The 26,060-nt window shown below is 42.3% G+C and overlaps 1 protein-coding gene across 3 annotated transcripts in view; it reads right to left on the bottom strand.

The window, feature by feature from the left end:
- Positions 1 to 26,060, bottom strand: part of prickle2.S (prickle planar cell polarity protein 2 S homeolog) — a 251,230-nt gene that overhangs the window by 15,869 nt on the left and 209,301 nt on the right. For all 3 annotated transcript variants that reach the window (XM_018261496.2, XM_041561791.1, XM_018261497.2), the window contains 2 exons: positions 24,097 to 24,283; positions 7,367 to 8,218 (listed from right to left, as the gene is read on the bottom strand). In XM_018261496.2, the coding sequence (XP_018116985.1) occupies positions 7,367 to 8,218; positions 24,097 to 24,283 (1,039 nt within the window). The remainder of the gene's footprint in view (positions 1 to 7,366; positions 8,219 to 24,096; positions 24,284 to 26,060) is intronic.

Here is a 26,060-nt window from a genome sequence, read left to right as displayed (position 1 = left end):
GGGGGTGATATCACTCCAACTTGCAGTACAGCAGTAAAGAGTGATTGAAGTTTATCAGAGCACAAGTCACATGACTTGGGGCAGCTGGGAAATTGACAATATGTCTAGCCCCATGTCAGATTTCAAAATTTAATATAAAAAAATCTGTTTGCTCTTTTGAGAAATGGATTTCAGTGCAGAATTCTGCTGGAGCAGCACTATTAACTGATTCATTTTGTTATATTTAAAGGCATATTTGCTGAGCTACTTCATAAAAAATATATATAGATCCTCCAAGCAGAATACAGATTTCCGCACAAGCACTGTCAGAAGAAACAGCAGCAGGGAACAGTGAGCTCAATAAGGGCTGAAGCTTTAGGCACGTTGCACTCATGATGATTCTATTAGAGATACAAGGAACTCTCGGGGTCCTGAGTGCCGGCTCCCCTACATAAATGGCAATTCAGACTCGTATCATAGAGTCTCATCTGCTGTCAGCAAGGAGCGCTCACCGTGTGAGGTTTTGTAATGGAGACGTACAGCAAGAATAGAAAGTTCCTCTCTCCACCAGACTTTATTTATTAGGTGCCAGAGGTTGGAGTTAATGGAAACACTGGCCGGCCAAACTGGGGAAGAAACTTATTGTAGACAAACAAAATACTAAATTCCATCCTGATCAGCTCACCAGCTTATTGGAATGACTCTCTGTTTTGTATTAAAAAAAAAAAAAGCAACTTTTTAAATGCTGTACTGAAACACGTTATGCAGTTAGCCAAACGTTACTAATTAAAGGGCAAGCAAACCGATTTTCATACAAATTACATTCTAGCCAGCGGGAAGGCAGTTTGTGGTAATTAGTTGTCCTGAAGTAGAGGAGATTTGTCGCAGGGCAACTAATCTCCCCGAATCTGACCATGTCTCTGCCCTTAAATTAACTTGTGCAGTAACGTCCTTTCGCCAGAGCAAAAATTCACCTGTCGATACAGTGCAAATGAGCGCTAGCTAGCTTGCGTCTGTCTCTTTCACTAGCGAAGTTACGCCTGCACCCGTTAGTAAATTGGAGAAGTGCCTAAAAACGGTAATGCTGGCCAATCCTCGCCAGCATTAGTCACTTCGCCCCTCGCCCCAAGGTCTCTTGGATCACTTTGTGTTGCTCAATTGGATAAATGGGCTTTATCATCCAGCAATATTTGATCAAGGGGAGAAGGATTTTCAAAGGACCTTTATGTTTGCAGTAAAATCAATGAATAACTTGGAACAGAGGCGCCGGATCTTTACAGTACGAGCAATACAGCCTGTGTATAGGTAAGTACTTGCTATTTTCTCACAATGTTCCCTTTTTCTATTTTGCTTTAATTAAGGAAGCAATTACGATTGACGGTTACTTTTAGTGGCAATGGTCTGTGTTTCCCAGAAGGCACTTCCCCTTTTATGCTGTCTGGAAACAAAAGCTTACTGTCTCTTTAAATTAAACAGAGCTCGCATCAAGGTTAGGGTTAGGTGGGATAAAATGAGGCAAAAGACCCTCCACTGTAAAATAAATACAGTAAAACAGAAGCTTTGGCACGACCCATTGCCTGCCTGAATAAATTCCCACGTTTCCCACAATCAATTCCCCTTTACACAAAGGCCTGTTACTGGGCCCCACAGCAAATTAATTTTAGAGCCAACAACATATCCAGAGACTGTCCCGTTTTCCCAATATATTCTGAAATTGCTCATTAATTATGGCCTCATGGGGCTCCAATACCTCCTGGGCCCCCCTGCAGCCGCAGGATCTGCTTTCTCTGTAGTTACTCCCCAGTGTAAGCTCCACTGGGGCAGGAACTGATGGGGATAATGTTTAATGAACCAGTAAGTGTAGAGCTAGTTTTACAGTAATTTTCTAGAAAAACCTTTCAATGTAGCGGGTGTAGGAGAAAGAGCAGAGATGGGAGGGATTGATCGCAGTGGTACAAATGAGCAGGAGCCGGAGCCTCAGCTGCCTGGGGTCAGGTATCCCAGGAAGAGCTTAAAGGAGAATCCCCTCATTCTGTCCTGTTTAAACAGTGTCAGAGGGTTACCGCCAAAAGCTTTATGTGGGATGGCTCCTGCATAGTATCGTCACAACTCATTAACCCTATACTAAAGGGAAAGTCAAACCAAAAAACAGATTTTTTGCATAACGAAAGCAAACTGAATTCTAAGCACCTTTCCACATACAGGTATGGGACCTGTTATCCAGAATGCTTGCATCCTGGGGCTTTCCGGATAATGGATCTTTCCGTAATTTGGATCTTCATATCTTAACGCTACTACAAAATCATGTAAACCTTAAATAAACCCAATAGACTGGTTTTGCTTCCAATAAGAATTAATTACACCTTCATATCTTAAATTAGTGATGTGAGGGTCGGGTTTTAAAAGACCCGAAACCCGCCCTACCTCCACGTGCGCACAACTTCCGGGTTCCTTTTATAGACCCATGCCACCCCGTCAATGATGTCACCAAAGGGGCAGGGCAAGCAGGCGAAAGGCTATAAAAGCGGAAGCCGGAAGTGTAACTCGCAAACGCCGCTTTGGGGGCCAGAACGGTACTGATCTTTATTCTCCATACTCCGAACTGGGAGGGGAACTTTGGTGGGTTAAGGGGTGTTGATCTGCAAAAGGAATTTAAGGGGAAGAACTCTGCAGCCTCTGATGCAGACTTTGCTGTGCACTAGCTTATTTATAGCTCTGAACTTATCCAACTCTCTTTGCGCTATTGGGAGGGATTGAATATGGGTGAAGGGGTAGTTCACATAACTATTAAGCGGGTCCGAGAACCATTCCGCAGATTTCCGTTTCCCTACCCTTAACCTACCCTTAATCACATATACCACTGAGCCACTGAGCGGGTTTAAGACCCATTCAGAAAAACCCTTTACTCTCATCACCCGCCTTTGTACTTCTGTCTCCCTTCCTAACTCATTTTTTAAAATGTTTTCCTGGTTTTGTTTTATTTATTTGTTTATTTAAAGTTAAGTTTTAACTGGTTCATTGAGTTTTTGGACTAAGGGATGGGGAGGTGCAGTCCCAAGGGTAAGATCTTTTTCTCTATTTATTTATGATTTACACTTCACACCATCCACTGTTTTTCTAATTGATGGAAGGTGCTCCTTAATCTATATTTTTGTATTTTCACTCTTATTCTCCAATTTCAAGTCCAGCTTATATATGGTGGAAAAGGAACACAGAGATGACTTTTTGTTCCTCTAGGATTGGGATGAAAGAACTATTACAGGTATGGGATCTGTTATCTAGAATGCTTGGGGCCCGGGGACTTTCCGGATAATGGATTTTCCATAATTTGGATCTTCATACCTTACGTCTATTAGAAAATCATGCAAACATTAAATCAACCCAATAGGCTGGTTTTGCTTCCAATAAGGATTAATTATATCTTAGTTGGGATTAAGTACAAAGTATTGTTTTATTATTACACAGAAAATGGAAATTATTTTTAAAAATCTGGATTATCTGGATAAAAAGGTTTCTATGGGAGATGGCCTTTGCGTAATTCATAGCTTTCTGGATAATGGGTTTCCAGTTAACGGCTCCTATATCTGTATAAGCTTACTACATATGCCCTGAAATAAGTACAGGGGTACTGCTGGGAGGGTCCCTAACTAACACTGTATAATTTCTTCTTTATGATGCTTGCCCTGTGTATAAGGATATTATTTGGGGAGGGGGGGAGTTGGTGATTAACTATGAAAGGAATTGGTGCACAAAGCCAAAATAAGTAATACCAAAATAAACACAATTTCAAAATTTGATAAAAACAAAATGAATGTAGGCAGGAGGGCATTACTCACAGTTCACCCCAGTCCAAGGGTGGATGCAAACAGTAACATAAGAATAAGTGTGAGTTCTTCCAAAAAAATAGGACAGCAAATAAAAAAAACACAAAATATTTATTAGGACGTGTTGGCAAAGACCTAAAGCGTTTTGTGCCTGTTGGGGCACTTACTCGTATGAGTAAATGCCCCAACAGGCATGAAACGCATTAGGCCTTTGCCAACATGTCCTAATAAATATTTTGTATTTTTTTACTTGCTGTCCTATTTTTTGGAAGAACTCACACTTATGCTTATGTTACTGGGGGGGGGGGAGTGATCCCTAAAGTAGAGCATATAAGCCTTTGACATGACCCGACATGATTTATATTCGAGGAGCTGCAGGGAGTGTTCTTTTTGCCATTTAAATCCCGTGAGAAGGTCTGCCCGTCTGTTGCCAACCTTCACTGCTCCAAGAAGCAAAGCCAAAAGGTTTCTATTTCACTGACATTCCCATTAAAAATAAAAATAGCAACACTAAAAGCTCCCCCCACCCCCCCCCCAAAACAAATCACACAAGCAATTATTTCATTGAGACGTCTCATAAATCAACTGTTAATTCTGACTGTCTCCAGCAATGGCTCCAGTGTGGGATCTTGCGGGTCGGTATCGGAACACTCGCTGCTGCACGGGAACCTGGGATTGATGGATTTCTTCTGCATGAGAAACAAGTTTGTGCCGTCCCTTCTCTAAACAAAGGCTGATTGCAAAGTGAAAGAATGAAAAGTAAATATCCAGGGGAAGGGAGACATACTTGGCATGCTGAGTTCCAAAAAGTGACCCTAAACCTTTTTTGTCTGGCTGCAACAGATGTGAGCTCCTCGCTCAAGGCCGAGCTTTCTGCGCAACAACTACAATTCTTTCCTCTCACTGAAAGGATTTGAGCTTGAGTCAAATGGGGACAATAGTTCATTTAAGTTAAAAAAAAATTATTTTGTGTTTTTTTTTTCTTGTATGTTCCTAATGAAGATAGGCAGGAACTTTAATAATAATCCTTTATGAGTGTGCAGTGCTCAGGGGCTGTTTCTGCTGAATTGTGCTTAGTACAGGGAATACCTATGCTGACATAGTTTTATGGGATCTCTGTACAGACTATAAGCAAACTTAGGGGGCTGTTCCTGCTGAATTGTGCTTAATACAGGGGAATACCTATGCTGCCATAGTTTTATGGGATCTCTCTGTACAGACTATGAGCAAACTTAAGCTGGCCATAGATGTTGAGATTTTTAAAAGATCAGATCCTCATCGTGAGACCAAGATTTTCTCGGAACGATAGTACGAATTGACCATCAACTAAAAAGACCAATTTGCCAGGAAAACAAAGGGGAGCTGCCTGCTTGGCCCTGCAAACATAGATAGATTGTACTGGGACCGACAAAGATTTTTTAACCTGGCCGATCAATATTCTGACAGATGTCGGCCGAAAAATCGTAAGATGTACGATCGTTCGAATCCCACTAACAGCACGATAATGTCGAAGGATTGGTCGGACTTCGCTAAAATCGGTAGTTCGGCAAGAAGAATCATCGCGTCTATGGGGAGCTTTAGAGGGCTGTTCCTGCTGAATTGTGCTTAGTACTGGGAAATATCACTGCCATAGTTTTATGGTATCTCTCTGTTCAGACTATAGGCAAAGTTAGGGGACTGTTTCTTCTAGACAGTGTTCAATATAGGGTAATGCATAAGGCTGCCATCATATTATGGGATCTATAGTACAGCCCATGAGCAAGACTAGGGGACTGTTCCTGCTAGACTATGCTCTGTATAGGAATACCTTAAGCTGGCATGATTTTATAGTATCAGTACAGGCTATAAGTAGCCTTAGGGGCTGACACTAGAAGTGCTATGCTGTGTCATGTTGATGTAGCATCACTTTTCAGCCAATCCCTGCCTGCCCCCCAAATATATCCAGCCCAATGGTGTAACATAAATGGGTTGTGTGTCCCTGCAAAGATAAAAATATATTGATTTACCATGAAGAGCAATAGCACACAGGGTGCTTTCAAGCATTTTTCCATCCTGGTGATTTGTAGTTTTGCTGGAGTAGGAAAAAAACATTCAAAATTCTTCACCCTACAAACACCCTACATGAATTGTAATGGCCTGAAAGTCAAGTTGCTTGTTTGGCAGCTATTACTCTGCACATGCACCAGTCGTCACCACCAGGTGTCATAGCCCTAAATGTTGCTTCTTACCCATGACCAACCCTGCTGAAAAACTGGTTTGGTGGAAAGGTTATAGAAGAGCCACATCCATTTCCAGGCATGGGTTGCAACCAAACGGGAGCAGCAGATAATACTCCATGGATAAGCAAAGGGAAAGTACTAATCACAACCACATGATCCGATATATTCTCCCAGTTCCAAGGCTGCACTCACCAAGTCAAATATTTATTTTAACATTGTCAACGTCTCCGTCTCTGTTGGGGCCACTGGGATCCTCAGCAGAGGCCAAAATGTTGACAGTCTTACAATAAATATTTGACTTGGAATTACGGAGTAGGAGTGCAGCCCGCGTGATTTACTCATGTTCTCGATTGATTTATTTGCACGTCACCGCTTAATTTTCGCCCTCACTTTGCTACGCGCCAAATATGTTCCAATAGAAGGCCATGGTTGTCCCATGTATCAGCAGATCTTCTGATTGGACACCGCTGTGTAACGCATCAGCCCTTTCTAAACACTTCATGATCATTTATTTTTGTATTTGATTTTCCAAGAAAAAGAAAAAAATTGGGTTGGTCAAACTAACAAAAGTGTAGTTTGTGTAATTTAAAGTGAAACAAAAACTCAATTGTATTTCGTTTCCATTCCTTTTCCCTCAAGCAAGCGCTACAATACGAAGAACTTTCCTTCTTGTAATTTTTATTCGGTGGTTGGTTTTGTGCAGCCAAAAAGCATGCTGTGGTCAAATTATAAATGGGGTGTATTTATTATGGGGTGTATTTTTGATAGGGTTGTTCAAGGCATCCGATCTTTCCCTATACGACTTGCAGAAACTAATATCCCTGTGTGTTTCCATTATTAACTGATGCAAAATATGTAAATATGATTTGTGTGCATTTAGAATATCCGATAGGGGGAGCTGAATTTTTAAATTTTTCTCTGATTATACAGGGTAATTTAGGACTTAGAACAGGGGCCCCCAGATTGTAGTGCTGCCTTGCTAGGGGAACTTGGAGCAGGGGTGTTCAGCCTGAAGACCAGTTAGACTGAGAAATTGTGAAAATGGCAATTTGCTCTCCTAAAAGCCAAGCCTGAAGGTCAGTTAGGGGCAGGTAAAAATGTATTTTGTGTTCCATTTCTAAGGGGGCCCAGACTAAAGGTTAGAGCTTGAAAGGCGCCTTGGCCAAAGAAAGGTCCTTCAAGTGAGGCAAAAAGTTTTACAGCAATTTAGGTCTGGACTTGGAGTCAAGAATAGACAGGCCCAATCAGCTCCCCACCAGCCCACTAAATAGTGACTTTCTATGACATTTGCCAGAACCCACAGATTTCCAGTCTGGGCCTGCTCAAGAATAAGCTTCCCCTTACCTGTGGCATTGGAGAGGGCTAGAGATTCCATTGATCCACGGGGAGTTTGTTCCGTAGGGGTCAACCCTTCGGTGAATTTAAGTGCATTGATTGGATGCCTGGATCGACACTGCTGTGGGTTGATCGGTTTCTTTTCCTCAAACTTGGGAACTCTGAGACTGGATCTCGCCTCGTTAAAACTGTGGTTGGACGCGTCGCTGAAGCTCTCCTGTTGCCTCACCCTGCCTTGGTAATAGTCTTCCCTGCTTTCCTGAGAGAAGCTTTCACTGTGGCCCATCATGGACAGGCTTCTTTTCTGGTTGTTGAAATGTTTTGCCCACATATCAGACTGGGCCCCAGCCCCCTGGCCAGTGTTATAAGAAGTCCTTATGTTGCACTGACTGAGAAGTTGCAGGGGACTCTGGGACTGGCTTCTCTCGATCTTGTTGCCGTAGTGGTAGAGCTCATCTCTGCTCCTCCACAGCTGATCCCTGTTCAAGCTTGGGTTCTGACTAGATACACTTAGCAAATCCATCTGCAGAGAAAGGGGGTCCACATCAGCAGAAAGTCTGTTAGAAGTCACATGCAAGGGGCCACACTGGTTCACGTTGCCATCCTCGAGCTTTCCTTTGTTCTTTCCAATCTTAGCACTACGCCGGGATTCTTTTGCTCTTGCGTTCTGAAAGGCGGAATCGGAAGTGTCTGAGCCGTTTGGATCTTCTCCCACACTGCATGCTCTGGAGCAGAAAATCTGACCTTGTTTGGGTAAGAAAGGCCGTCCTAGAAGGGATTTTTTACAGTGAGCGCAACAGAAACAGTTCTCAGTTGCATGCCAGTGTTGGCCATCATAGGTCATCTGTCCCTGGTCAATACCTGGAAGAAAGCAAATAAAAACATAAGAACGAGACGAGTAGATGTAAAGAAGGGGCACACAGAAACTAACACAATCACACAAATATTTTAGATAACCCTTGTTTCTCAAAATACCAACTGTTACCCTCATCCAGTTTGTACAATACAGGACTATTATTCTATTTCCTAGGTTTGGCATCCACATTCATCTAAAGCAGTGAACCAGTGGCTCAAGAGCAACATGTTGGATGGATGTTGCTCCCAGTGACCCTGGTTATTTTTGAATTCATGGCTTGGAGGCAAGTTTTGGCTGAATAAAAACCGGGTGTACTGCCAAACTGAGCCTCCTCTAGGCTGCCAGTCTACATAGAGGCTACCCAATAGCCAATCACATTACTTATTTGGCACCTACAAGATTGTTTTTCATGTTTGTGCTGCTCCACCCTTCTGTTTATATTTTAATGTGGCTCATGGCTTAAAAAGGGGAAAAACATGGGGACCCCTGATCCAAAGGAAAGTGAAGAGGAAGTTCAGATTCTTTCAAGTTTGCATCTGCTGATGACCCATCTGAGAAAGGGCAATGGCAAATTGGGTTTCTGAGTTTGGGCAGACTAATGGCATAATAGGATGATAAGCCAAAACTACCTCCCCCAGCAATGCCATACATGCTCAAATTCTTAGGTGGCGTTGTTAAAATCAGCCCAAACGCTCAACCGAATCTGTATGACCACTGGCACATGAGGCTCTTTGACAATGGCATCCAATACTCCCGTTGCTTGAGCATTTATGAGCCACTGGTGACCACTCTATGTCCAACCTTCACACATGATGCTTGTGATTAAATAACATTAGCAGCAATGACAGTTGGAAATGGGAGTTGCAACTGCCACTCTGCCTTAGGCCACTTCCAGTGTCTTCCCTGGATTTTTCTATTCTGAAAACAAACATTTAAGCATCTCATTGTATCCTCATTATAATCAATGGGTATCACAAGTCAAACAGGTACAATAAAAAATGCTTCTGGGAGCAGTTTTAGGGAATAATCATGTCCTTATGCAGTACTCACTCTGATTCCCTCTGATTATAATGGGAAGCAATCACAGACAATTCATGTTATTTAATCTCTGTGACATTAACTTTACTGAGACCGGAGGCTTGCTACATCAGGAACAACATGGCATTCAGTGACTATGTCTCGTTTGCGGACATAAAAGAACAACAGACTTTATCAAACAGCAACATAATCAAGATGAAAATTAGACTGAGGTCACAATGGAGCTGGCTGCTCAGTAAACCCTGCTGTTTGTATTGGTGCAGAACAAAGGCTGTATCTGCTGCATGAGGTGAGTGCTGACTTGAAAGGCTCCTGCCCTGGGAATAACCGTCTGGCCAGATATGTTTAAACATTCATGGAGGTGTCTACAACTATTAGGTATCGAACTGTTTTATATTTAGTCACCCCCAAGCACACCTGGAAAAGGGGGTTCTCATTAGTATTGTTAACTCGGCAGATACACAAAACAATTTGCAAATATACAATGTGCTAAATACAATTTCAGAAAATATGGAATAATGTCATCTCCAGCATAAAAAGGCTAGCTGGTTTCAGGCCGACGGGACTGTATTTGTAGCCACATAGTGCCATTACCATTCTGAATCCAAAGAAACTTTTTGACATTGTTGTTCCCCGTCTCCTACTTGCCAGCCTCCTCCCCAAAAAAAATGTCAATCATTCTGATTGCTGCATGGCGATGAGAAGCCCATTCACAAACACATATTTGTGAATATTCACCAGCGACAGCTTCGCAGCCATCGCAACACTTTTCTAGGCGTAAATTTGGCGCTGACCGCTGGCGAATTTTTGCTAGTGTTACTTCGGCAATCAAAGAGAAGATGCGCTAGCGTTGCCTAATTTGCATACGGCGGAAAATGATAAAGTTGAATGGATGTATGTGTTGCGGCAAATACATTACATTATACAAGTCCAGGGAACCTTAATAAATATAGAGTTTTTATGAGCCCAGTGTATAGTTTGTGTTCCATATGTTAGAAAATGTATGGGGGAACCCAATTACCCCAAAATTTTTTACAGATCTTTCAAGGCTATCACTCAGAAAAAAGGAAAAGACGCCAGCGTTTTTTGGGACAAAAAATTTTTTTTGGCACTAAAAATTGAGGAAGTCCTATGCACTCCATTGCACTTCGTCTGGTCTGAGCTGGCGAAGTCAAGTCTGGATGAATGAGGTAACGTTCACTAAAATCCACATTTTAGTGAATTTGCGGAGTTACGTCTGTTCGCCAGAGCGAAAATTCACCTGGAGTTAGAGTGCGAAGCAACGCTAGTGTCTATCTCCTTTGCTAGCAAAATGACGCCTGCGCCCGTTAGGAAATTGGCGAAATTCCGAAATGACATCATGCTGGCGAATTTTCGCTAGCGTTAGTCGCCCTTTAGGGAATCTGCCCCATAGAGGAGCTTACAAAGGACATAGATGATACAGTTGGCAGGGTCATCAAGTATGGCAGAAAGAGTGGGGGAAAGGGTATAACTGGGACCCCCCCTTCCGCAGCACACAGGTTGTGTTCACACTGACAAATATAACGTTTTCCTTTGGGTTTTTAGAACGAAACATAACGTTGTCTTTTATCATGCACAATGGGCGCATTTATACAGCCTGCTCCACAATGCTGTCTCTAAAACTCCACGCATCACGTATGACTAATCCCAGCAGCAATATTCAGTCCGAACCTCAGTTCATACCCAGAGAATGGGCCTCCCCATTGGGAGATAATTTGCCCACTCATCCCTGGAAGTTCTACAGGCCCATTTGCACATTAATGAAAGGCAGCCAGGCCGGTCTCTTATCTCAGGCTCAGCTGTACATCGAAAATTCATTAAATCCCCTCTGCTATTTTCCTTGGCAACAGAACAGGAATTACAGAGTGTTTTTCTTTTTTTGTTTGTAAGAAAGTGCTGGATTCAGGGATATGGACAGTAATCGCTGAAGTGGCATTTTTTTTTTCCTCCTTTTTAGAAGTCCCTCAGAAAAGATGCCAAGTGTTCCAATACATAAGCCTGACTGCATGATAAGCCTCAAGCCTTGGTTAAAACGCTCCTATCTGTGCTAAACGCAAACAGAAGTTTGGGGTATCCTCTCCGACGCACAGGACAGAAAAAACAATTCGAATTTCCTATTTATTGGCTGCAGGATGTGAAGGCTCAGGCATAAATATACCAAATTTGTGGATTCCCCCAATATACAGTCTGTTATTTAAGGGCAGAGACAGACAAGAAGATTCAGGGGAGATTTATTCGCACAGCGACAAATCGCCTCTTCTTCAGACGACTAATCTCCCCGAACTGCCTCCCCGCTGGCTAGAATCTAAATCCCTAGCGGGATGGCACTCGGAATGCTTCGGGCGACTTTGGAAAACAAAGCGCTCCGAGTGCCATCACGCCTGCGATTTAGATTCTAGCCGGCGGGGAGGCAGCTTGGGGAGATTAGTCGCCCAAAAAAGAGGTGATTTGTCGCTGGGCGACTAATCTCCCCAAATCTTCTCGTCTGTCTCTGCCCTTAAGGATTCCGTAACTTAAATATAACGTCCAATCATGCCTGAAGCCAGTGGGATCATTTGTATTAAGAGCGCCCCCTTTTGGAGCTTAAAAGTAACCGTGGCCAGCAACCCCAATATAAATAGATATAAACTGATTTCACACAAGGCAATCGGTTTGTCTATTAAAGCAAGAATGACTGTTCTGTTCGCACTGTATAGTGAACTTAAAGCCGTCTTATATATATTCCTGGTCACTGTTAAAGGAGACATACAGCATCATAACTGAAGACCTTTCCTAATCTTGTAGGCAATAACCAATAACATACGGTGCTGGTTTTACCGTGGGCTAAAAATTTAATTTATCTTTAAAAAGGGCCCTTTATATGGTTCTTATCCAAGTTCAAATGATGGGTGGGCGTGTCCTAATGTTTCCAGCCAGAAGCACAGTAGGAGGGGGCAGCCAATCACATCTCTGCAGTCACACAGGCAAAAGGCAGGTTTCAGGTTCGGCTAGCTGCTGATTGGTTCTATCCTAAAGTGCAGTGTGCTCAGTGCCACCGATTCACTGCATGGCCTAGGAAAGGAGGCAGCAACGGATGGGCAGGACTAGCATGGTTTTTACAAAAATTTTCAACAAATCAACCCAAAACATGACTTTTTTTAAGGACATTCTGCCTATAGTTAAGAGTATAATGTGCTGGTACATACTTGCTTTTCACACAATATGTCTCCTATAAACTATGCTTTCACCCTCTGCGCTATAATAAAGGTTATTAATAAGATGAAAGGGATTCAAAGATCTTTGAAAAAGGTTCCTAGGGGGACCAAAACGTCAGAGCACAGATACTGTAAAAAGATGTACTAATAAAAATCCTCTGGATGCATACCTTCCAGCCTGTGAAATGTAAAGAGGGACAGAAACATCAGCCATGTGTAGTGTGGTGAAATTTTGTGACCACGCTCACTATTTGCCATGTCCATTTTACATAATTTGGCAGGTTATGAAAGTTTGAAGACATTTCTGCAAAATTTGGGGTAATTTTTTATGTGTTAACAGTTTTGCTAATGAAGGTGAAATTACTCTTAAGGTGGTGGCAGACGTGGCACTCCGGAACAATTCATTTTCCAAAGTTAACTGATGAGAAAACTTCTGCGACTTCGAAAAACGTGATCCGAGTGCCATCCCGCCGGTGATTTATATTCTAGCCAACGGGAAGGCATATAGGGGAGATTAGTCGCCCGAAGAAGAGTTAATTTTTTTGCTGGGCAACTAATCTCCCCCCCAGTGGCCTCGTGTGCCACCACCATTAAAGGAGAAGAAAAGCTACGGAGGCATTTTATTGCCAATAGATTAGCTGCAATAGTGCAAGCTAGAATGTTATATTTATTCTGTAGAATGTTTAACCATACCTGAGTAAAAAGCTCTAGAAGCTCTCTGTTTGTTTAGGATAGCAGCTGCCATATTAGCTTGGTGTGACATCACTTCCTGCCTGAGTCTCTCCCTGCTCATTCATAGCTCTGAGCTCAGATTACAGCGGAGAAGGAAGGGAGGGAGGGGGAAGAGGAGCAAACTGAGCATGCTCAAGCCCAAGCCCTGGAGGTTTAAGCTGAAAACAGGAAGTCTGATACAGAAGCCCATGAGTACACAATAGAAGGAAAGAAATGTGCTGTTTCTTTTGACAGAGGACTCAGCTGTGAGTCTCAGTTTCCCCAAGATATTTGTTTTTATTAAATAGTTACAATTGTTTCTTTGCTGAACGTAAATTGTTACAAATGTATCCACGTGCAGCTGCTGAGTGTTCTGGGCTCTCTTTCAAAAAGCATCTTCAGAAACGTTGTTTGTTTTTCTGGCGTCAGTGCAGGAGATCAAAGAGAAACCCGGGACTGCTGGCTGAGCTGTAAAAATTAGGACTGTCCCACAAAAAAGGGTGAGTTGGGAGGTATGTGGATGCAATATATAGGATAATTCGATTTTTTACTTTCAAGTATAGACACTTTGTGTGTGTGTGCAGTATCTATATGTATATATAAATTTACCTCTGTAGTATGTTATACATCAGACTGTCGGAAAGTGTATATTACTCATTTCAACAGAATCTTGCACTGTTCCTTCATTTGAGTTAAGAGCCTCACAAACTGAGCCAAATAACCTATAGGAAATACTAAGGACATAAAAGCAAAACACGTTGGATGGACGGCGAGGGCTGGCTGCCATATGCTTTATAGGAAAAAAATGAGGCCTGACACTGTTTCTCGCTTATAAACTAAACCAGGGACAGGATGTAAGAGATACGTCCAAAAACCACAGATGGAAATGTGTTTTTTCAAAGGAAAAGTCAACAACAGACCACACCGGGGAGCGACCAGAGGTGACATCAAGAAATGTGAGAAATTATTGTTTATCAGGGGAAGAAGCAGATCAAAGGGAGTTTAGAGAAGTGAACTAACCAGTATAGAGAAGCCAGTGGGTGGGTGGCCCAGTGATACTGTGTATGGCCCGGTGGTGCCGTGTATCTGTGCAAAACCTTCATCCCTCGATTCCACCGTCAGTTCAATTAAGGAAGTTTCTATTTATTTTCGATTCTGAATGATTTTCTGTTCGAGGTCTGATAAACAAATGACTCTTGGTAATCCCAGTCCTTCCTTATAATCGTTTCATCCAAACACTAGGATCTGAGTTCATTTTGCCGGAAAAAGATTTTTTCATCACAGAAAAGCAGTGAAAAGTAATTTCTAAGTATTATTAGCAATAATATTAATAATATTCAATGTTATTAGGCAGTAGAAGTGCCTCTCTGGGCTGTGACAAGGCACCGTTATAGTAAGGGCCAACCTCTGTGTTTGCGACATGATAATTGCTGTAAAAATATGGCTGCAAAAATGCCATCTCCTCCCAAAGGAGTAATTAAAAAAAAATTCAGACTAATGCCCCCTGCCTTCAGGGAAGCTGTCCGGTTGCCATTTGAGATGCTTCATATTTCCAATGTGCTGGTTCTCTATTCCCCAGCTGCCGCCTAGTAGAGCGGGTCTCAGGATCACAAGAAGAAGGGATTGAAAAGAGAAGAAGAAGCTGATTGAAAGAGAGAAGACTCAGCCCCGGGGCCTGCCAGCATTCAGTTAGCCAGGTACTGGGCAGGGGCGTGTGTTGTTACATGGGCTGTGACTGGCCAGTTTTATACCAACATATTCTGCAGCACTGTACAACAGAAGGATAATGCATTCAATTTTATAAGTGATTGTAAAGCAAGTGCAGTTCAAATATCAGCACCCCTAGAAAATTGAGGTGCATCACCAGCTAAGCAGCAGTTGGCAAGATAACTGTAGCATTTCAGTATAATTGGGGGAATATTTTCTTCTTTTTTAGAAAACCCTATGCAACAGCAACACCCAAGAACAGCAGTAGAGCAGGGTTACATGTTGGCAGCTGGGCGACTAGAGCAGGATTAATTGTTGGAAGTTGGGTGACTAGAGCAGGGTTACATGTTGGCAGTTGGGTGACTAGAGCAGGGTTATGTGCTGGCAGTTGGGTGACCAGAGCAGGGTTACATGTTGGCAGCTAGGTGACTAGAGCAGGATTACGTGTTGGCAGTTGGGTGACTAGAGCAGGATTACGTGTTGGTAGTTGGGTGACTAGAGTAGGATTAAGTGTTGGCAGTTGGGTGACTAGAGCAGGATTATGTGTTGGCAGTTGGGTGACTAGAGCAGAGTTATGTGTTGGCAGTTGGGTGATTATAGTAGGATTACGTGTTGGCAGTTGGGTAACTAGAGCGGGATTACGAGTTGGCAGTTGGGTGACTAGAGCAGTATTACGTGTTGGCAGTTGGGTGACTAGAGCAGGGTTACATGTTGGAAGTTGGGTGACTAGAGCAGGGTAACGTGTTGGCAGTTGGGTGACTAGAGCAGGGTTATGTGCTGGCAGTTGGGTGACCAGAGCAGGGTTACATGTTGGCAGCTAGGTGACTAGAGCAGGATTACGTGTTGGCAGTTGGGTGACTAGAGCAGGATTACGTGTTGGCAGTTGGGTGACTAGAGTAGGATTAAGTGTTGGCAGTTGGATGACTAGAGCAGAGTTATGTGTTGGCAGTTGGGTGATTAGAGTAGGATTACGTGTTGGCAGTTGGGTGACTAGAGCAGGATTACGAGTTGACAGTTGGGTGACTAGAGCAGGATTACGTGTTGGCAGTTGGATGACTAGAGCAGAGTTATGTGTTGGCAGTTGGGTGATTAGAGTAGGATTACGTGTTGGCAGTTGGGTGACTAGAGCAGGATTACGTGTTGGCAGTTGGCTGACTAGAGCAGGATTACGTGTTGGCAGTTGGGTGACTATAGCTGAGTTATGTGTTGGCAGCTGGGTGACTAGAGTAGGATTACGTGTTGGCAGTTGGATGACTAGAGCAGAGTTATGTGTTGGCAGTTGGGTGATTAGAGTAGGATTACGTGTTGGCAGTTGGGTGACTAGAGCAGGATTACGTGTTGGCAGTTGGCTGACTAGAGCAGGATTACGTGTTGGCAGTTGGGTGACTATAGCAGAGTTACGTGTTGGCAGTTGGGTGACTAGAGTAGGATTAAGTGTTGGCAGTTGGATGACTAGAGCAGAGTTATGTGTTGGCAGTTGGGTGATTAGAGTAGGATTACGTGTTGGTAGTTGGGTGACTAGAGCAGGATTACGTGTTGGCAGTTGGGTGACTATAGCAGAGTTATGTGTTGGCAGCTGGGTGACTAGAGCAGGATTCTGTGTTGGCAGTTGGGTGACTAGAGCAGAGTTATGTGTTGGCAGTTGGGTGACTAGAGCAGGATTCTGTGTTGGCAGTTGGTTGACTAAGCAGAGTTATGTGTTGGAAGTTGGGTGAATACAGCAGGGATACATGTTGGGAGTTGGGTGACTATAGCAGGGATATGTGTTGGAAGTTGGGTGACATCTCTTACTCTGAGCAGTTGATTTTAATTGGATGGAATTCAAAATACAAGCAGGCATCCCACACCAGCAGGTCAAAAATGTCTGGCACCCATGAAGATTCAGGGGAGATTAGTCATCCAGCAACAAATCTTCTCTTCTTCGGGTGACTAATCTCCCCGAAATGCCTTCTTGCCGGCAAGAATACAAATCGCTTTGGATTTCTGAAGTCGCTTGAAGTTTCTTTGTGAGGCAACTTCAGGCAGAACAACCATGGAAATGTATGCCATCCCGCCGGTGATTCTTATTCTTGCCGGTGAGAAGGCATTTCGGGGAGATTAGTCACTCGAAGAAGAGAAGATTTGTTGCTAGGCGACTAGTCTCCCCCGAATCTTCACGCATGTCACCAGCCTACAATGACTGAACATCCAAACTCTCACTGACTGCGGGTGGCCGGCTTATTACATTCCCCCCACCCCTGTCCATTAAGGCTGTGCTAGATAAGAACTTCCCTGGGCTGAAACATCTGCAGGCGATGTTGTTGTTTGTCTATTTACAAAGTAATCCTGATACTTTGTACAAGATTCTGGCCCAGATAAGTCAGGGGATCGGCAATTTCCCACCAGTCACAAGGGACCCAGCACTTCGGGATTTCAGTGTTTGAGAGAAACTGCAACTGTAGAACAAAATACATTTAAGACAGAGATAAGATTGCAGAGTCTCTGGTCCTCTCCTATTATCTGCTTCAAAGCAAGTGTGTTTATGTATGCATTGCCAGAAATGGAGGTTTGGTTCATTCTGCACAAAAACCCTTATTTATCTCTATAATGCAGAGCTGACATATGGCTTAGGTTAAAAAATACATCGTCCAAATCCCCCCAGGGCCAGAGAAGAGACTTTCATTCAGTGCTCAAGTCTGTGCCCTTCAGTTTTTTCTTCTCTATAGCTGGGAATATATATTAGGAAGTGTTACCAGAGACTCTAGCTGGAGAATAGGAGGCAATGACCTATCAGATTGTTGCATTCATTGTTCTACTTGCAGCTGGCTTTAAAAAGCAAATCACTGATTGGTTGCTATGGGTAACTGCCCATGGGCAAATTTGCTCAGAGTAGATAAATTAACCCCTAATATGCAGAAATTTGCTTGTAAATACATGCTTTAGGGGGGGGTTGCACCCTTAACTCAGGTTTTTATTCTTTAAAAATAACCGGCTCTGATGGAAATCCTGTTTCTTTGCGTGCAGGGTGTTTGCCAGAGTCTGTTATTTTGTTACATTTTGTTTGTGCTGGAGTTGGTTATTTGAGTTATTCTGCTAAGAAAGGCAGCCCCCCTAAAAGATGTATAAGACCTACCTGTCAATCAAAATCTGACCCAGACCTCAGCATGACGAGAGCATTGTGGATGAGATACTGAAGAGTAACTGGATTATTTCTTAAATGGTACAGCATTTTTAATTTAATGTTTTTAGAAAGTGTCTTAATTCAGTGAGATGAAGCTTATATTAAAGGGACCCCCAAAAAATTATTCATAATACTATTTTATCAAGTTAGTCAAGCAAAATGAACTTTAATTACACTATATAAATTATTTGAATATTGTTTCCATCAGTCTGGGAACTCATAATTATAACAAGCAGGCAGGAGACATTTTGTGGACACTGTTATTAAGACAAGTCGTGTATCATCTCAGAATCTTGTTTCTGCACCAGAATGGGGGACCTGATGTCCATCCCCATGTCCTGGCTACACAATTAAATGGTGAAGAGAACTGGGGGAATGTGGGGAGAGCAGTGATATCTAGGAAGTGCTGAATGGAAAGTGAAAGTAATTGTCTGCCCCGCCTATATCCCTAAGGCATAGAGGAGGGACAGACAGGCCCGGATTTGTGGAAAGGCCATCTAGGCCCGGGCCTAGGGTGGCAGGATTTTAGGGGGCGGCATGCTGCCTAACCACACCCACATTGGTTCAAAAACACTGGGCATGGGCAGGAGATACAATCATTTTTAAAATTTCCCGTGCACCAATCCCCATAGCTCCAGTCCAGATGATGAAAATTTGCATGAATAAAGGGGAGGGGACAGGGGCGACAAATGGCAGCAGGCCTAGGGGTGCCCACTATGTAAATCCAGCCCTGGGGACAGACAATATTTGATTGACAGCTGAGATTTTTAAATGAGCTTACACCAGCTTTTAAATGCTTTAATAAAAAATAAAAATTGGATTTTTAGTTTAAAAAGGACTTTTATTATACAGATTTTTGCCAATATTCTGCCATTAATTTTGTCTTTGCGAAATTGAACAGCACCATCAACTCTTGGAGTATTTATAAAAGCCTTTAATTATGCTTTTGTGGGTGATGCCCACAAAAGCATAAATAAAGGCTTTTTAAATACTTCAAGAGTTGATGGTGCTGTTCAATTTCGCATTACACAGTTTGCCAATGGGAAGTGGCCATTGCAGAACGTGCACCATCCCCAAAGAGTATCGAGAATCGATGTGCTGACTACTCTCTCCATTAATTTTGTCTTTCACACATTTCGCTGGTTAGGAAACCGGGCATATACAGTATACACAGTATACAGTATACATAGGGTTATTTTCAGCAAATGCAATAATTGGCAATCACATATTCCTGCGCTAGAAAATTTGCAAGTTTATATAAACGCAGTTTAGTAAAGGGACGATAACTTCTTTGGCGGTTATTTTGTGTATATTTTGTGTGCATAATTTTACTGCGCTTTAGTAAATGGACCCCTTAAACCCTACATGGTGCATATACACAATGCACGGAGAGTTTATCGGGAGGTTGATCTGTACCTCTCTTTAAGAGAAAGGGGAGATAGGATAAAGGTATTCAAATATATCACTGTAATTAATAGAGCATCTTCCTATGGCGGACAAGGTTAGAAACATGGTATCCGACATGTAATTAGAGGTGGAGAAACTAAAAGAAAACATAAGGAAACACTTCTTTCCAGAAAGGTTGATAAACACATGGAATAGGCTTCCTGCAGATGTGGTGGGGACTAGCGAGAGGAAGGAACTCAAACACACGTAGGATATATACAAAGCAATTATGAAGGCTTAAAACCAAATTAAAACTAAGCACTTAATGGGCAGACAACATGGACCAACTGCTTTCATTTGTGCCGTTGACTTCTAGGTTTCTCTGTTACGCTAAATGATCTGAGAATTACACTCAGCTGTTCAGTATATTGTCCTCCAGAGGGTTTTTAGTCCCAACGATCATGTAACACTGAAAAAACCGCGAAGAATGGCGGCGTGCTCTGGTCAATTGCCCTTTATTTTTCTCTGTGTCATTTGATTCATATTTCCTAATGGTATATTCCTAGTTTGTTATAGGTGCAGGCCAGAGACAACCATTGACTAGTTCAGTGCTGTCCAAGTTCTGTGGTACCTAGGGCCACAATTTTACTGGCCTGTGTGGAGGAGGGACAATAATGGAAGTCTGTATTGGCCACTCCCCCTTTTAAACCACACCCATTGTAAACCACACCCATATTACCACAAGATCATATCCACATTAACGGTGGTAGCACACCAAAAAACCAAATGGTTGGTGCTCACTGCAGGCAAATACCTCATTACTCATATGTGAAAAATTGAAGTCATGTTAAAAACATTAAATCCATATGCCTCATCCTCCCTGTGGATAATACAACAACCTCCAACACATGATTAAACACCTTAGGGGCCCTTAACAACAATTTCCAAATGCTAATAACCCCAAGAACAAACCCCTAACAGGTAGCATAGGGCGAGCATAGAATGGCACACACAAGCAGCACTGGGCAAGCAGAGAATGGCACACACAGGGAGGCAGGGCCGGGCCAAGGTATTTTTGCACCCTAGGCAAGGGCTTCAATCAGTGCCCCCCCACCCAGTCCTGCATTACCATTTCCCACCTTACCAGTCATATAGCCCCCTGTACCTGTGCCAGCACCTATCATATTGCCTCCATTTGTCCCTATACCAATGGCAGTCAATTCCTCAGATTGCCCCCAGGCCCTGATCTGTACCTGTGCCAGCATAAGACAAAACATCCATCATATTTTTACCCCCAATCTGTACCTATGCCAGCGGCAACCAAAAGAATCCATCATATTGCCCCAATTTGTATCTGTTCCAGCAGTAGCCAAAAATCCATCATATTGCCCTTAAACATCTGTGTACCTGTGCCAGCATCAGCCAAAGAATACACACTGTTGCCTCCATATATGTACTTGTGCCAGCAGCAGCCAAATATCCATCATATCATCTGTTTACCTGTGCAAGTATCAGCCAAGATATTGACCACAAATATGTACCTGTGACCAGCAGCTGCCAAAAGGGAGTTGGGGAGTGAGTCTGTCTGGAACAGGGGGTTTATAAAGTTGAAAAACTATTAAAGGCCAAGCAAATCAGGGTTTAAAAAAGAAAGAAAGGAAATTCCCCTTAAAATGTACCCCCCATGATTGCACCCTAGGCGTGCACCTACTCTGCCTGCCCCTAGTTCTGGCCCTGCAGGGAGGGAAGGCAGAACAGAGCAGGAGACAGGGAAAGCTCTCAGTCTAATATGTACTACATACAGTGACACAGTGCTGGTGCCCCATTAGCATTTGGACAGCCCTGGACTAGTTTATTGTAAAAAAAAGGGGATCTTCATGCTGTAAAGCTGTTTAACCACTAATAAGTCTTTGGAGGAGTTTGCTTAAGGGGCAGGACCCCCACTGGCATGGGGGATATGGTCAGACACCACCCCCAACTACTAGAAAATTGATTGTGCTGTTAACCACCCCATGTTCTATTGTCTTTACAAATAAGCAGAATGAATGTGGTCAATACATTTAGGAAACAAATGAACAGCAAATTTATAAAATCAATGACATTTAAGGAAAACGGATCATCATTAATCAATTGTGCAAAAATAAAATATGTAATAACAACATATTGGTTTAAATTGGTTTTAAGGTATGCCTTTAATATAAATAGTGCACTCATTTAAGGGTATGCGGCTTTTTAACCACAGTGTATGTATCCCTTGCCTACGGGCTGTAGCCTTATAATAAAATAAAGGGTTCAATGCCCCACTAAACACACTTCATTCGTCTATAGGGAGGGGGTGACGCATTCAGACCCTCTTTGAAAGGACAGCTGGAGGCGAGAAGAAGAAAAATATTATTAAAATTCAATAAAGAATAAATCAGGCCAAAGATTATGGACTTCCGTGTGGCAGGCCTATATATCTGTTTAAGATGCATCGTTACCTTAGCAACCAACACGTCGCACTATGTATTTATAGAATCCCCGAGCCGAGCTATCTGGAACGTTAATGTATTCGGCACAACAAATGTTTTCTCCTGGCAACACGATAACTGTGAAACAGCCAGTATTAGAGAAAAAGGAATTGAAAAGTGTGTAGAATGGATCTAGGGTTGCCACCTTTTCTTGAAAAAAATACCGGCCTTCTTATATTTTGATGCATTTTGCAAATTAATAACATTGGGATCAAGCTTCATTTTTTACCGGCCAGGCTGTTAAAATACCAGGCTGGTGGCAACACTAAATGGATCTTATATCCCTATTTTATTGTTTTTATTAGCTACAGACCCAGCTTGTGGGTTATACCTTTATATTTCGGTTCTGCGGAGAAGGGACCGGAGAGCTAAACCCAGGATCAGATGTAGGATAACTATAAGTTCAAGTTAGGTTTGGCTGCACATCCATTGGAATTAAAGTAAAGAAATAAACAAAATGTTCTGATTCCAGAAAGGTTAACAGGATTATGGAAGATAGCTCATAGTACAAATTAATCCAGGGACTGGTCCCATTGCCATTCTGGAGTCGGGTAGGATTTTTTCCCCCCTCTGAGGCAAATTGGAGAGGCTTCAATTGTTTTTTTGTTTGCCTTCGTCTGGATCAACTGGCAGTTAGGCAGGTTCAAATAGAATTAAAAGTTTGAACTTGATGGATGTGTGTCTTTTTTTGTAAGAATTAAGGACTTGTTTAGCTCGCCCTTTAAGTCCTAGATTTTGGCCAGATTCCCACTTAGCGGATGACAGGGTTGCCTAGCAGCCATAGTTAAAACAATATATAAGATAGTTAATCAGTTTATAACCTAAATCCTACTCTAGTTGACCTTATAGTTGGGCTTCTAGGAGCCTCTAACAGTAAAGAAGACATTCCAATTCTCACCCTAGCCATCCTTCAGACTCAACCTCCCTAGCCTTTGCTTTGTACCCAAAAAGGGGGCAGGTGTGCATCTTAGGAATGACAAATCTGTATAATGAACATCTTGTAACTGCAAGCCTCCCATGGTCAAGCAGACATTAGCAGATGCATAATTGCTCCAGCGAGCAGAAAGTTCCATCTTGGATACACTGCAAGGAATTTGCTCATCCCTGTTGCCCTCAAGTAGGTTCAACATGACAGGCTGATTTCAAACTGATTACTCAAACATTATGTGATTGGTTTGCTAGGAAGATTTTGTGTCACTAAATTAAGACTTTACAGTCTTGGTCGAATTATTTTTGAGCTTCATACAGTGCTGCCCCTCATATTATTGGAGCAAGTATCGGACTGGGATGCCAGAGGCCCACCAGAAAACCTTAGACCGTGGACCCACCAGAAAACCTTAGACCGTGGACCCACCAGAAAACCTTAGACCACAGGCCCACCAGAAAACCTTAGACCATGGGCCCACCAGAAAACCTTAGACCATGGGCCCACTTTCCAAACTATTATTCCTCCTCTCATCACTCAACTTTTTTATTCTCCCAGTCTTTTATATCTTCTTACTCAATTCTTCCATTATTACACATTTTTTCCCCATAAAGAAATAGGGAATAACCATGAAATAGGCCAAATGGTTGGAAGCAAGAGGGACCCACTGGGTGTTTTCCTGGTATCCCGGTGGGCCAGTCTGACACTGATTAGTGCCATTCCCCAGGACTAATGAATGTTGTTCCATGGTTATCAGTCAAAATGAGATAAGAGTCATATACAGTTTGATTACTTACTTGTTCCACATTTGTCCCAAACAGTTTCAACAAAGCCATGGAACAGTTTGCTCCTCATTGAACAAATACAATCATGCAAAGGCTGGGCACATTGACTGGATCTCACAAACCCTTCCAGTATGACAGAAGGGTATAAATACAATAGCCTGGATGAATCCTCTATAATATAAGCTCTCCAACTATTTTTCTATGTACTCATTTCTCCCATTCGAGCCCTGCCACAAATATGGAGTATTGCAAGATAACTGAATAATAACAAAGTGCAGTGGATCTATAAAAACTATTATTTAAAATAGATAAACTAGGTGTTGGCTCCTGTGGCTGAATGGTAAATCCGCCACAATGATGGATGACCAAGGGCTCTCCAAAATAATACAGCTCCTAATGACTGCCAGCCAGTGGAAGAAGCAGTAGACCATGGAGATTGCACTCACCTATATGCTGTGCACATGTGTCGCAGTATTCGGCATAGAGAGACTCAAAGCAGTTGCAGCAGTAGGGGCGTCCTTCTTTCATGATATACCGCTGGCCCCCCAGTACGGTTTCACATTCAAAACAACAAAAGTGCTTCATGTGCCAGTGTCTTCCTTCAGCTTCAGTGCATTCATCTGCAAAAATAATCTAACAGAACAAAAAAAGGCAAATTAACTCAGGATTTCTTTGGAAAAGCAAATCACACAATATCCTTTTTAGAATACAAGAGTGTAGACATAGGTGGGGTGGCATTTTCATTGGACCCCTGTTGTTCCTTGTTGTCTTACTGAGAAGTCTAGGTAATGAGGGTGCAACAATCTCTCTCCCAATCTGCTAAATCTATTTCATGCCAAATCCTATTTGATATACAGGTATGAGATCCATTATCCAGAAACTCGTTATCCAGAAAACTCCAATTTACGTAAAGGCCATCTTCTACTGACTCTGTTATAATCAAATAATCCACGTTTTTAAAAACGATTCCCCTTTTCTCTGTGATAATAAAAAAGCAGCTTGTACTTGATCCCAACTAAGATATAATTAATCCTTATTGGAAGCAAAACCAGCCTATTGGGTTTATTTAATCTTTATATGATTTTCTAGTAGACTCAAGGTGTGACGATCCAAATTACGGAAAGATCCGTTATCCGGAAAACCCCAGGTCCCGATCATTCTGGATAACAAGTCCCATACCTGTATTCCCATCCGGTTTAGTAAAACTGAAATCAGAGACAAATGAAATTCACAAGTTTAGGATTTATGCAAATAATGAATGCTGCTGTGAAAACAAAGATAAATCCCAATTAGGGTGCTAACTCATGTATCCTATGCATATTATACATGACTGCACTTAGCAAGCAAACAATACACACCCACACTGCAAAATAACAGATGAGCCCACAGCAACAAAAGGCTGCCCACAAGCCATCCAGACATGGTAGAACAAAGATCAGCCCTGTGAGTATTTTAAAAAAACTTAAAAATGCTTCAGAACAAGATTCCTAACAAAGGTTGGTTTTAAAACATGGAAAACTTCCTTAAAACGGTTGGTATTTGACCAAAAGCCGTTGAACCATTTCCTCATTCTTTATAAGACAGAAGGTCCAATGCAGGGATTTATTTTAAAGAACCATCTAGGGGCACATGTGCGGCTCTATCCGCCTCATTTGGCTTGACAAGATGAAGCTTTCTCTAGGGAAGGTGACCTGGCAGATGAGCCCAAAATACATCAGTGCCCCTGTTCTGATTGGCCAATTGCCATTCAAGTTCAAGCCCCCCCCATGCCTAATGAGATATTATGCCCAACTGGCAAAATAGGCAGAACTGTTTGGGCCCTTCCAGTGATGGTTGAGTGTTACTTTGGTACAAGTCAAAGTCTCATAGGAGGCTTCTCATTGCATTCTCATGTTAAGTACAGCTATAGGACCTGTTATCCAGAATACTTGGGACCTGGGGTTTCCATAATTTTGATCTTTATACCTTAAGTCTACTTCAAAATCATGTCAACATTAAATAAACCCAATAGGCTGGTTCTGCTTCCAATAAGGATTAAGGAATATATATATATATATATATATATATATATATATATATATATATATATATATATATATATATATATATATATATATATATATATATAATATATCAGACAGTGCCCGCACTCAGTCAAAGACGAAGCCAGAGGTGCACGACCAAGTTTGTAGTAATATTGAATAGAAGATCAGAAGATCCGACGTTTCGGTCCCACATGGGGACCTTTCTCAAGGATCCTTGAGAAAGGTCCCCATGTGGGACCGAAACGTTGGATGAGATGTGTGAATAAATCAACACTTGTTTTCACCAAAATAATACAGAGTGTGCTGATCTTCTACTTAATATATATATATATATATATATATATATAGTTGGGATCAAGTACAGG

Source organism: Xenopus laevis, chromosome 4S (assembly GCF_017654675.1).
Source record: "Xenopus laevis strain J_2021 chromosome 4S, Xenopus_laevis_v10.1, whole genome shotgun sequence".
Taxonomy (NCBI): domain Eukaryota; kingdom Metazoa; phylum Chordata; class Amphibia; order Anura; family Pipidae; genus Xenopus; species Xenopus laevis.
Note: the sequence above shows the minus strand (reverse complement) of the source record. Positions and strands in the feature narration are given on the sequence as shown.